The sequence below is a fragment of the Saccostrea cucullata genome, unplaced genomic scaffold, assembly GCF_032062105.1.
Source record: "Saccostrea cucullata isolate Sc308-1 unplaced genomic scaffold, CSIRO_AGI_Scuc_v1 ctg395, whole genome shotgun sequence".
Classification (NCBI taxonomy): domain Eukaryota; kingdom Metazoa; phylum Mollusca; class Bivalvia; order Ostreida; family Ostreidae; genus Saccostrea; species Saccostrea cuccullata.
In genome coordinates this window covers 98216-110608 of record NW_026929552.1, presented here as the reverse complement: position 1 = coordinate 110608, position 12393 = coordinate 98216, and the positions used below count along the sequence as shown (strand labels likewise).

The 12393-nt window shown below is 37.3% G+C and overlaps 2 protein-coding genes across 2 annotated transcripts; one reads left to right on the top strand and one right to left on the bottom strand.

The window, feature by feature from the left end:
* Positions 1-114: 114 nt before the first annotated feature.
* On the bottom strand, positions 115-867 carry LOC134281201 (uncharacterized). The gene has a single exon (XM_062763684.1). It carries the CDS (start codon positions 865-867, stop codon positions 115-117), a length of 753 nt encoding a protein of 250 aa, XP_062619668.1.
* Positions 868-3539: 2672 nt separating this feature from the next.
* LOC134281189 (nucleolar protein dao-5-like) lies at positions 3540-12393 on the top strand. The gene is given in 11 exon segments (XM_062763660.1): positions 3540-3664; positions 3838-3899; positions 6056-6145; positions 6608-7146; positions 7149-8417; positions 8420-8437; positions 8440-8819; positions 8861-9607; positions 10289-10348; positions 11053-11142; positions 11576-12393. Coding segments are annotated over 11 exon segments (3525 nt in total). The 5' UTR covers positions 3540-3553; the 3' UTR covers positions 11735-12393.

Here is a 12393-nt window from a genome sequence, read left to right as displayed (position 1 = left end):
ATACCACAATGACGTAGGATGTTCCAAAGGCTATCTCGGTGTATGCTGTCAAATGCCTTTTTAAAGTCCACAAAGTTTTCAGCCCATTTTTCTCTTCTTGTTCTTTCTCTGTTGTCAATAGTGTTCCATGTTTGTCCTTGATAGGTCCTCCTGTGTTTCCTCTAAATTTACCACACACTTGTTTTGTGATCTTGTGTACTCTCCCTTGCTCTCCCGTACTGCTGCTTCCTTTGCCTCAGCTGCAAGTTGGTCCATGACTTCTCTCTTGTCATGGCGTGCAATCTTCTGGACTCTCTTGTTGGCCTCACTAAACAGCTCCTCATGCCTCTCACGCAGTCGTGGGTACTTGATCTTCAGCATCTTTTTCTTGATTTCCTTTCTCTCCTCTATAGCAATTAGAGTCTCCTGCTGGATCCAGTCTTTTTTGATGTTTCTTTTGCAAACGCCTAGCTTCTTTTTGCTGCTTTCAGTGTACAATTGGGTCACTTGCTTCCAAGTGTTGTCCATATTGGCCTCCTCACCTTTATCATGTGTGTCTTGCAAGATTTGGAATCTGATTCTTAAATCAATGATGAAGGCAGCCTTCGTGGTGTTGTCCCTCAGTCTCTGATTGTCAAAACGTGTTTGAGTGTTAAGCCTTACTTCAGCTTTTTTCAGATTGATCTTAATGAGTGCTGTCACCAGGTGCTGGTCGCTGCCTACGTCTACACTCCGCTTGACCCTAACATTTAATACAGAGCGTCTTCTTATGCAATTGATCATCAGATGGTTAGTCTGGTTTTTGTCCCTTCCATTCGGTGAGTTCCAGGTCAGCTTGTGGATATCACGATGTGTGAAGAAGGTTCCTCCTATCACTCGGTTATTCATAGCACAGAACTCCACCAGTCTTTCGTCATTATCGTTCCTGGTCCCAGCCCCATGCTTTCCCGTTACTCTTTCATAGTCAGTGTTGTCCTTTCCGACCCTGCATTGAGGTCCCCCATGATGACAATGTTTGCACTAATTAATCTATTATTTATGGGCTTCCATTCCAACAGGCACCCCTCTACACCTTTCCTGAGTATGACGGCCATTCCTTCATGGTGTAGGTTGTCATCTCTCCCAGAGAAGAGGACAGTTTCTCCGGCGGTGGATTTCATCTTTCCAGATCCCGTCCATCTGTTCTCACTCACACCTAGAACATGGAGGTTATACTGTCTCATCTCAGATGTTACCTGTGCCAGCTTGCCTGTCTCGTACATTGTCCTCACATTCCGGTGCCCTAGTCTGAGCTTGATTGTGGTGGTGTTCAGGTCCTCTCCCATTCTGGTAACGTCCTTATGGCTTTGATTGCCAGCATTCATACGAGTCTCATTTAACTCGGAAGGCCTTTCACACGATGTAGTAAAGGTTTTTCTTGTTGCTGTTTCGGTAACTTTCTCCTTTTACAGGGCAGGGTTGTTAACCCTGCGCCCAATTCCCAACCTGGAGGACCAGGGTATATGGTGTCCTTCCACTAGATCTATGGCTTTAAATGTCTAAAATATGTCCGTGATTTTTCAGTAAGAGTTTATCTTCTCCTAGGTAGCTGCCTTACCGGGCTAACGTCCCCACCTGGACGGCCATTTTCCGTGGCACGGAGAGAGTTGCCAGAAGTGTGGTTACACCAACAGCCTCATGGTATTTACTCCAGATTTCTGTAGGGTTTACTCCTTAGTCTTTCCTTCTCCCAAAGGTATCTACAAGACAGTAGTTCATTGTTGGGAACTAGGATTACAGGCACCAGGGCATATCCACTCACCGTGGGCCATACATGCAGTGCATTTATGGGCCTAGTCTCCTCCAAGACCCTGCATGTGGTTCTGCTTGGGATTGCAAGGTACCCAATATCCATCTGCTATCTCGAGGTGGATCCCATATCTGGGACACATAGGTCTAACTATGGAGAGGTTGCAACTGGCAGGGAAGACTGTCTTAAAAATAAGATTTTGCTTATTTTTCACAGCAAGCTGCTAGCCAGGGGTGGAGCTGAAAGCGAGAGTGACAAGCATAGACGCAGACAGACACACACACTCTACGCATCACACAGCCATTTAGCAGACTTTATTAATTATATATACTTCTTTCCACCATAGCATTTTTTGATATTCATAGTATTCATTTTTTTCCCAAAAATATGCTTTTCCTCATAAACCTCATTACATTTTTATGCGCCCGAATCGATAGATCCGAGGCGTATATTGTTTGCATGTCTGTTTGTCTGCTGAAAACTTTAACCTTCGCCATAACTTTTGAACCTTGAGATATAGAGACTTCATATTTAATATGCATATTCCACTAATAAAGTTCTTTCAAAAGACACCAAGGTCAATGACCTTGTGACCTTGACTTTGACCTACGTGCTAAAAATAGCTTTTACAAACTTTTGCCATAACTTTCGAATCATATAAGACTTCATATTTGGTATGCATACTTCACTAATAAAGCTCATACAAAATGACACCAAAGTCATTGACCTTGTGACCTTGACTGTGACCTTAATGCTAAAAATAGCTATTTTCGAACTTTTGCCATAAAATTTGAACCATAGGAGATATAGACTTCATAAAGGTATGTATACTCCTATACTAAAGTTCTTTCAAATAGCATTAATTCAATGACCTTGTGACCTTGACTGTGGCCTATATGCTAAAAATAGTTTTTTGCTTTGTTGCCGCCGGGCGCAAAGTGTTTCACGAACACATCTTGTTCATTCATAAATTACTGTTCGAGTAATTATATTTTTGAAAATTTCTCTGGTAATCCTCTATCAACTGCTTTGAATTAATTTCAGAGTATTTCTTACAGGACAGATATCTAATTACTAATTACTAATTATTAGATGTCCTATAATATGACCTTCATTAAAGGTATGTACTTATTATTTTCGAAACTTCGACATTTCCCTTTTTATATCGAAGACATCATAACGCATAATCCACCTTTGTTCCAATTAAATACGATCAAAATATAAAACAGAAGTTTTCGACTATTCGACTATCTATCGAATGGGATCGCACAGTTTAATCTTTTGCATTTAATTATTTAAAAGAAGTTTGATCCTTTGCATTTAAAAATCAGGTACACTTGTTATTAAATTATTAAAAATAATTTTTCCCTATACCTATTAATTAATCGGTGTTTTGTAGGTCATGTAGTGTTTTGGAATATTTTGCAACAATGGATCTGGCGACTATCATTACAGATGAGAGATAGAGTTTATAGAAAGGAGGGGTTCGGGAATGAATTATATGTATTCTCTTTAAAGTTTGGCAGGCCGCGATGTAGGCGAAAACCTGTCCACTAGGGAGTAAATCTCAATAAATAGATATAAAACCATAATTTGAAATAATTGTAACCCCAATCAGTCATAATTTACTATATTTTTATTTTATGTTCTTTCAAACTGTCTTTTAGCAAGTTTAGGGCCTTTTAAGAATGTTCGGGGTTCGTTTTGGTCCTATGGGTAAATCGACACAGTCGAAATAAAGCGTGCACGCTACTCTGAATCCTCTGTCCTTTGAACGCTTGCAAAATGGCAACTGGTGGTGAAAGCAATCCTAAGACACTTCTTCCCTTGGTTTATGACTTTCTAAAAGAATATTGCCAAGATGTCGCTGAAGCATTTAAGAAAAAATTAAAAACCGTATGTTTTGATTTATGATTTTATACAATGACATGGAGTATTCGCATTCAAGTGTTGTTTTTAAGCTAACCAAAACAAAAGCACGTGTTACGTATTTAGCCACGTGCATTTTTTTGGTAGAAAGATTGGTGTGTTTTGGGTCTTTGATTATCAGATTTTTACTTTCTTTACAGAAGCCTCCTCCTGCAGGATCACCAAAGCTTCAGCAAATATATGTACAGTGGTCGGCAGCAAAGTAAGTAGTTAGAATAATCTAACTGTGTCTCGGTACAGGCCCTCACCACAGTTAGAATACGTCCCATATACTTGTAATGTAGCAAATCGGAGCGGATCCGCTCCGAAACGATTTTGAAGAATATAAAATGATTTGCACTGGGAATAACTACCAAAATAATCAAAACAAACCTTCTTGAGATTGCTTATGCCTTTTATCCCAAAAAATAATCCATATAAATACGAAAATCCAATTAATTTTTTCAACGTTTTTCTCTCGATTCAAATTACCGGATATGTTTACATTCGGAACTCTCTAGATTGTTCCAAGTAAATGCACTATGCGAGTTATCGCCCGTGTTTCTTTCTGCTACATTACGAATACACGGAACGAATTCTATCGTTAAACCGGGTCCGTAGGACAATATCATTTTAACGATAGAACATTCTATCTACAAAGTAAGTAGGGGTCGTTGATCTTCAACAGGTTGGGCACAACCTACCAAATGGTCATTCATCCCCCGTTTGGTAGTCAATCTCCCTTATCGGTGGCGAAATTTACTGACCATTTGGGGGAGAAAATTGGTTGTGTTCAATTCCATGGAGTTGCGTGGAATGGCACATAATTTTAAGATATGTGGAATAAAATATAGATATTTATCGTTGTTCTGAGTGAAAAAAATTGGAAATTCAACATGCAATTTTTTGTGAAAGATCGTTCAGTCAAAAATTTGACTGAGACGTCTCATTTGTAAACAAGTGCAATATCTCTCGGTTTTTATACTTTAAAAGGAAATTCTCTTCTTCTCCAATGATGCTGCACCTGTCAATCATGTTCTTTACTTTCTATTTCGATTAACTGGGCAATCAATCAGATAATGCAATCATGTTCTTTACTTTCTATTTCGCTTTTAAATAGTGCAAACCAGTGAAAACGACGATCTTTTTTCAGCCTGATCAAAAGTTGGATTTAACTACAGAGGCACATTTTTGTTAATTTTCAATTAGGAAATCAAAAGAAAAATAAGTTTTCGCCTTTATTTCATTTTATTTTGTATGCCTTTGTTCTATAACAATAATAAATGCAATTGGATTGTGATATAACTATTGTTTTAAAACTAGTATGTACTTGGTACAAAAACAAGAATAATTGCAAAAGTCACTTTGTGAATCTTTTATTGAAAATTATTTATTAAATAAATTAAACTCATCAGTTGTATGCATAGTAAACCACAAAAGGTCGCATGGAATCTGCAACTTCATCCTAAAAGAAAAATAACAACAAATATTTCGTTCAACTCTAGAAAAATATAACTTTATAGCAGTAATTGCCCACCATACCGGTAAAGCATGAGGAGCTCGTGTTTGACAGGATTTTATGGAGATATATATTTACAAAAATCTAAATATAGATTGAAAGTTAACTTATCAAGAGTTAAACCACTGGACAAAATTGAATTTTTATCCAAAATAGCACAATAATTTTTTTGGATCGATTGATCAAGAAGTTCGGCTGTTACGGAAAAATATGGGTATCATTTTTACAGAAGTTACGGAGAAATTGCATGCACATGGAAATTCCACCGATTCATGTTAATTGTGCGAGGAACATGTTCACTAAAATTCCCCAATGCCTATGCAAATGACTTTTGCTTTATTTTAATGAAAATTGCTGAAATAGAATAAAAAAGTCCACCACTTGGTCAGTTAAATTCGACACCGATTGTTTACCGAACGGGGGATAAAGGACCATTTGGTGGGGTGTGCCCAACCTGTTCAAGTGTTTTAGACATGGTCTGGCAGGATTTCTTGATGAAACTTTATGGGCAATTCTCCCATTACGTTAACAGACCTTTTCACAAAAAAATACAGCGATATGTATTTGTGAAGAACAAAATCGGAATACACCAGTTAACCAATAATTTTGAACTGCACGAGTGTTAAACATATAAATTTATGTCATAAGATTTAAGCAGTGCAATAAACAGAATTTTTCTGAAAAATGGTAAAAAACTTAACTTTTTCATATTGCAGTTTGTAGCAATTTATTACCATTGGTGACCAACAGTAATGAATTGGTACCAGTAATCATCTTGGCAACTGTTGGAATAGTGCAGTTTGTTATTTTCAATTAGAGGGATCAGTTTAAGGGTACTTAAGATCTGTTTTTTCATGTAGATTGGGTGACAAAAGAAAACTGAATTCATCTGATGGTTCTCCAGCCTCAAAGAAGTCAAAACAAAACTCGTCTTCAAGTGACTCCTCAAGGTATGTTAGACATACATAATACAGAAAATGATACAGTTTCACATTACTTACCATTTACCAATGACCAGTACTAGTTCTGTAGTGTTTTAGTGATTGTGTTCTTAATCTTTTAATGTATTGAAAAGATTTTCATTTTGTAAATTGATATACTGTAAACCAACTTTTATTCGCGATGACTTTATTTCGCGATTTACTGGGGACAAACGAGTTCGCGATGATAAATTTTTGCGATCAAGCCTTCTTGGATCTTTTATTAATAGACACATACACTTTAAGGACAGGTTTGCTGCAAGAAACATTCACGATGATGAGGCTCTCGGGAACTTCGCAGAAATTTCTCACATGCGAATAAAAGTTGGTTTACAGTATGTCCACAATGACAACCTTAGAAGGTATTCTTAACTTGATGCAACATATTCTCTTTAGTCTATAAGTGGCTGATAATCTTTACAATATATACAGTGACTCTGAAAATGAGACTCCTAAACAAACCCAAAAGAGGGACAGAGAGAGTGACTCATCAGATTCAGACGCCAAACCAGGGAAAAAGAAAAAGATTACCCCTCAAGCTAAGAAACCAGGCACTCCTCAGGCAAAGAAAGGAACTCCAGCTAAAGCACAGAGTGGAACCTCAGATTCCGATTCCGATTCGGAAAGTTCAGATACTGAAAACGATAAACCCAAGGCCAAGAAACCCCTCGTAAAAAAAGCTCCAAAAATGGTTAAAAAGTCAGATGATAGTTCTTCTGATTCGGATTCAGAGGATGAAAAGAAAGTAGCGAATGCTAAAAATACATCTTACAATGCAGTTCCCCCACCTTCCTCTTTGAATAAAAGTAAAAATGCTGCTACACCGAAATCAAAGCCTGGAAAAAAAGCAAATTCTAAACCAGCAACACCTGCCAAGTCAACTCCTGTTAAAAAGAAAGAGGACAGCTCAAGCAGTGATACTTCAGATTCATCTGATGAAGAACCAAAAAAGAAAGTAGCCACTCCTAAAGCACAGCAACACCTGCCAATTCAACTCAAGCAAAAAGTGATACTTCAGATTCATCTGATGAAGAACCAAAAAAGAAAGTAGCCACTCCTAAAGCAACTTCTAAACCTGCAACACCTGCCAATTCAACTCCAGCTAAAAAGAAAGAGGAAAGTTCAAGTAGTGATTCTTCAGATTCATCTGATGAAGAACCAAAATCAAAAGCAGTAGTGCCTAAAACAACTCCAAAAGGAAGTGCAAAGTCAACTCCCGTACAAAAGAAGAAGGCAGACAGCTCAAGTAGTGATTCCTCAGATTCCTCAGATGAAGAACCAGTAAAGAAAGCTGCTACACCTAAAACACCGGCTAAATCTACACCAGCCAAGAAAACTGCAGCCCAGAAAAAGAAGGAGGACAGTAGTTCTAGCAGTGATTCTTCAGATTCCTCTGAGGAAGAACCTGCAAAGAAAGCTACTGCAGCTAAAGCAGGAGGGAAAGTGACCCCAGGAAAAGTAACAACTAAAGGACCCCCCAAATCAGTGGAAGCAAAGAAGACGCAGAGCAGCTCTAGCAGTGACTCCTCTGATTCATCTGATGAGGAACCATCAAAAGCCTCTGTTACTAAGACAGGCAAGAACTCAATCATAAAAGCAGCTCCTAAAAAGAAGAAAGCTGAAAGCTCCAGTAGTGATTCATCAGACTCATCAGATGATGAAACTACAAAAGAGATAACAACACCAAAAGGTGGTGTTAAAGCTTCATCTGCCAAACCAAATCCAACCCAGGCAAAGAAAACAGAGAGTTCAAGCAGTGTTTCATCTGATTCATCATCAGAAGAGCCAACAAAAAAATCAGCAGCTTTAACAACAGTTTCAAAGAAGAAGCCATTGCAGCCCACTCCTACACAGAAAAAGAAAAAAGCAGACTCAAGCAGTGATTCTTCCAGTTCTTCTGATGAAGAGGTGAAACAGAAAGGTGTTACACCCAAAGTAACTACCAAAGGGACACCTGCCAAGTCAACTCCTGCTAAAAAGAAGGAGGAAAGTTCAAGCAGTGATTCTTCAGATTCATCAGATGAAGAGCCTGGAAAGAAAGCAGTAACACAAAAAGCAAGCTCTAAACCAGTAACACCTGCCAAGTCAACTCCTGCTAAAAAGAAAGAGGACAGCTCAAGCAGTGATTCTTCAGATTCATCAGATGAAGAGCCTGGAAAGAAAGCAGTAACACAAAAAGCAAGCTCTAAACCAGTAACACCTGCCAAGTCAACTCCTGCTAAAAAGAAAGAGGACAGCTTCAGTAAGATTCATCAGATGAAGAACAGAAAAGAAAGTAGCCACTCCTAAAGCAACTTCTAAACCAGCAACACCTGCCAAGTCAACTCCTGCTAAAAAGAAAGAGGAAAGTTCAAGCAGTGATTCTTCAGATTCATCAGATGAAGAACCAAAAAAGAAAGTAGCCACTCCTAAAGCAACTTCTAAACCAGCAACACCTGCCAAGTCAACTCCTGCTAAAAAGAAAGAGGAAAGTTCAAGCAGTGATTCTTCAGATTCATCTGATGAAGAACCAAAAAAGAAAGTTGCCACTCCTAAAGCAACTTCTAAACCAGCAACACCTGCCAAGTCAACTCCTGCTAAAAAGAAAGAGGAAAGTTCAAGCAGTGATTCTTCAGATTCATCAGATGAAGAACCAAAAAAGAAAGTTGCAAAAAGCAACTTCTAACAGTGCCTAAAAAAAGAAAGAGGACAACTCCAAAAGGAAGTGCAACAGTGCCTAAAACAACTCCAAAAGGAAAGTCAACTCCTGTACAAAAGAAGAAGGCAGACAGCTCAAGTAGTGATTCTTCAGATTCATCAGATGAAGAGCCAGTAAAGAAAGCCGCTACACCTAAAACACCGGCTAAATCTACACCAGCCAAGAAAACTGCAGCCCAGAAAAAGAAGGAGGAAAGTAGTTCTAGCAGTGATTCTTCAGATTCCACTGAGGAAGATACTGCAAAGAAAGTTTCTGCTGCTAAAGCAGGAGGAAAAGAGACTCCAGGGAAAACAATTCCTGCAAAGAAAGAAAGCTCCAGCAGTGACTCTTCTGATTCATCAGATGATGAACCTGATAATAAGTCAGCCACTCCTAAAGTGGCCGCCAAGCAAAGTCCGATAAAAACAACACCTAAAACAAAGAAACAGGAGAGTTCTAGTAGTGACTCTTCAGATTCTTCAGAAGAAGAAACTGTGAAGAAAGCCACAACCCTGAAAGCAGGTGCTAATAAAAAAGAACCCGTTAAAAAAGGAACAAAAGACTCAAAGAATAATAAAAATAAAAAAGACAGTTCAAGCAGTGACTCTAGTTCATCAGACTCCAGTGATGATGAAGAGAAAACACCAGGAAACAAACAGAAAGTCAAAGGGCCTACCACCTCTACTCCTGTGGTGAATGGAGCTGTTAATGGGGTGTGTTCAGACAATGATTCTGGGGTGTTCACGTCAAATAAGGTGAGTACATTGGTTCTGAAAATATCTCAGGTTCACTTCAAATATGGTGATTGGTTCACAAAATGACTCAGGTGTGTTAATCTAAAAAAAAAAAGACATTTTATTGTTATATTAATATCTTTATAAAAAAATTCTAAGTAAAAAATATTGTATTATGGATGTGTATGTCATTGTATGCATAATTGATAGAACAGTCATTGCTTAAGAAATCTGCAGGTGGCTTGCTTAGTGTTGTTCATGAACTGATTAACAGCAATGGTCTTCATAAGAAATAAAGGAAATAATATTCAGTGGATGTAAATATAAAGTCTTAATTGTGGGATTCTTATACAACGAATAAAACAGCTGCATATGAATGTGTTAAGTGAATGTAACTTCATGTTAGCTACAGGTATATAGATATTTCATGAAATAGTTATTATATGTGTGTATTAGCCCAGATGTGTAGAGTCTTATTAATTTATCAGAATATTGTCTTAACCACATTGAATGCATATTATATCGCTGTTTGAGTGTTATTACGTAAAAACTGACATTCATTTCAGAGAAAGTGCTAAGGAAATTAATGATAGAAGAAGACTGTCTAATTGAACAGTGTAGGAGTTTCTATGTCTAATAATCATTTAAAGACACAGACAATATTCCTTGTTAATTCTTAATATTTTTCCTTCCTTTTTTCAGGATGAAAATTCTGACAATTCCCTCAACCAGAAAGCCAGTAAAGGCTCGGCTAAGTCTAAGGTATTCACTTTATTTTTAAGTATATTTTAAGTTCACCAAGAATCACAGGGTCAGTTTTTAACCAAAAGTTGGCACAAAGCAGTTTTAGGTGAGGGGAATTTAAAAATGAAGGGCCAAGCCCCCTTGCAAGGGGAGATATTCAAGAAAAGACAATAATATGGCGCAGTCATTAAAAAATCTTATGAAGAAAAACCACGGGGACCGAAAAACTGAAACCCATGTGGAAGCACCTTGGGGTAGTGTAGATTCTAAATTGATCAAATTATGAATCCTGGGGTAAGGTGGGGCCACAATCAGGAATCAAAGATTTACATTGAAATATAAAGAAAAACTAAAATCTTCTTCTCAAGAATTATTGTGCCAGAAAAGCTGAAAGTTATTTGGAAGCATTCTGCTATAGTCTATACATTGTTCAAATTATGACTCCCAGGGGTAGGGTAGGGCCACAATCTGATGAATAACAGCAGGGACAAATACTCAGCTGAGTGTTGTGGACCATGGGCCTCTTGGCTACCTCTTTGTTATCCATAAAGAGAATAGTTACTCCATGTAATCTTTGTGAAGGATAAAGAAAAAAATGAACCTCATATTAAATGTAACACATAAAAAAGATCTGCAACATTCATTTATACATAATTCTAATCTAGAAATTATACACAAAAAAAAGTGTAAGAAATTTATCAATAACATTTATTTTAAAATAGCAGAAAACACCTAACACTCCATTCAGGAGAGTACAATCTGAGAAGATAACAGTAGACTCCAGGCTGGCAGACAATTCATTTGAAGCTAAGGTAAAGTACCTTGAAGTCTACAAGTGTAAAAAGGTGAACGCTCTGTACTTGCAAAGAAAAGTCTGATTTCAGTAAGGTAGACATTATGTAATCGGTTTGTCATTACGGCATAATCAAAACCCATGCTGATTAAATTTTGACAAGTTCAAGTTCAGTTACAGAAAAAAATGTGCTTAGGAATCATAAAAACTGGAGGGGGGGGGGGAGGAAGGTAATTTTGTGAGTGTGCTCAAGGTACTTTTATTATGTATTAAGATGTGTAACCATATGTCTGAATTAAAATATAATGCATTATACCATTATACTCAGTTGGTCCTTGAGATCAAGGCCACAGGGGCATCTTGGTGAATCCATCTTTTTACTGATTTGTCAGAATTTTATGGAAAACATTACAGGTATAGGTAATACTGATGACAAATCTGGTACTTTGTAGAAAGGATCGGCTGGGTCCTGGGGAGAAAAGGCCAACCGTGACCTCAAGTTCACACAGGGCAAATCATTCAGGCACGAAAAGACCAAGAAAAAGAGGGGAAGTTATGCAGGAGGAGCTATAGACACAAATGTCTACTCCATAAGGTTTGACAGTGAATAGAGAAAGAGGAGACCTCATAGACCATGTGTTAATTCTTTGATGTACAAAATCTGGATTTAAAACGAATAATTTCTGTAAATGTGTTCTATAAAATGTCTGAAATTTATCAAATGTTGAAGCTTTCCATATTTTCAATGATGAAGAAAAATACTTCTTTTAACAGGTTATCAAAATTTCCTTTGTGAAATTGGGATTAGCAATTTCATGTGTATATGTTTGCCAGAGAATTAGATGATTTATGATTGTTTATTGTAGGAAAAGTATTTTGGGGACAAAGGGGGTATTTTTTCATGAAAAAAAAATTGTCATGGCTGTATTACATATATAATTTCGACTTATTTTGCCTTATTGCAGCTATACTTTGATACTTTGATTGTAAGATGAATGTTAAAAAATTTCTTGTGCAGGATCATATAGTGAGAAAACATACCTGTTGACAAATTCATGCAAGTCTGTTTATCATTCAAAGATTTCTTAATAACAGTAGAAGTGGATGAGAATTTTTGTTATATTCCATGTTTGAAATCAAGAAAAAATTATTCTATGTGTAGAAATCTTGATTTTTCTCATTTTTATTGATAAAAATCATTGTACCAGTACATTTGATTTACAAATTCATATACTGTAAGTCATGGAGAAATAAACCTGGAGAGTACAAA

Excerpts from the sequence above, each read along its gene's own strand:
- LOC134281201 (XM_062763684.1), bottom strand. The coding sequence starts at position 867 with ATGAATAACCGAGTGATAGGAGGAACCTTCTTCACACATCGTGATATC.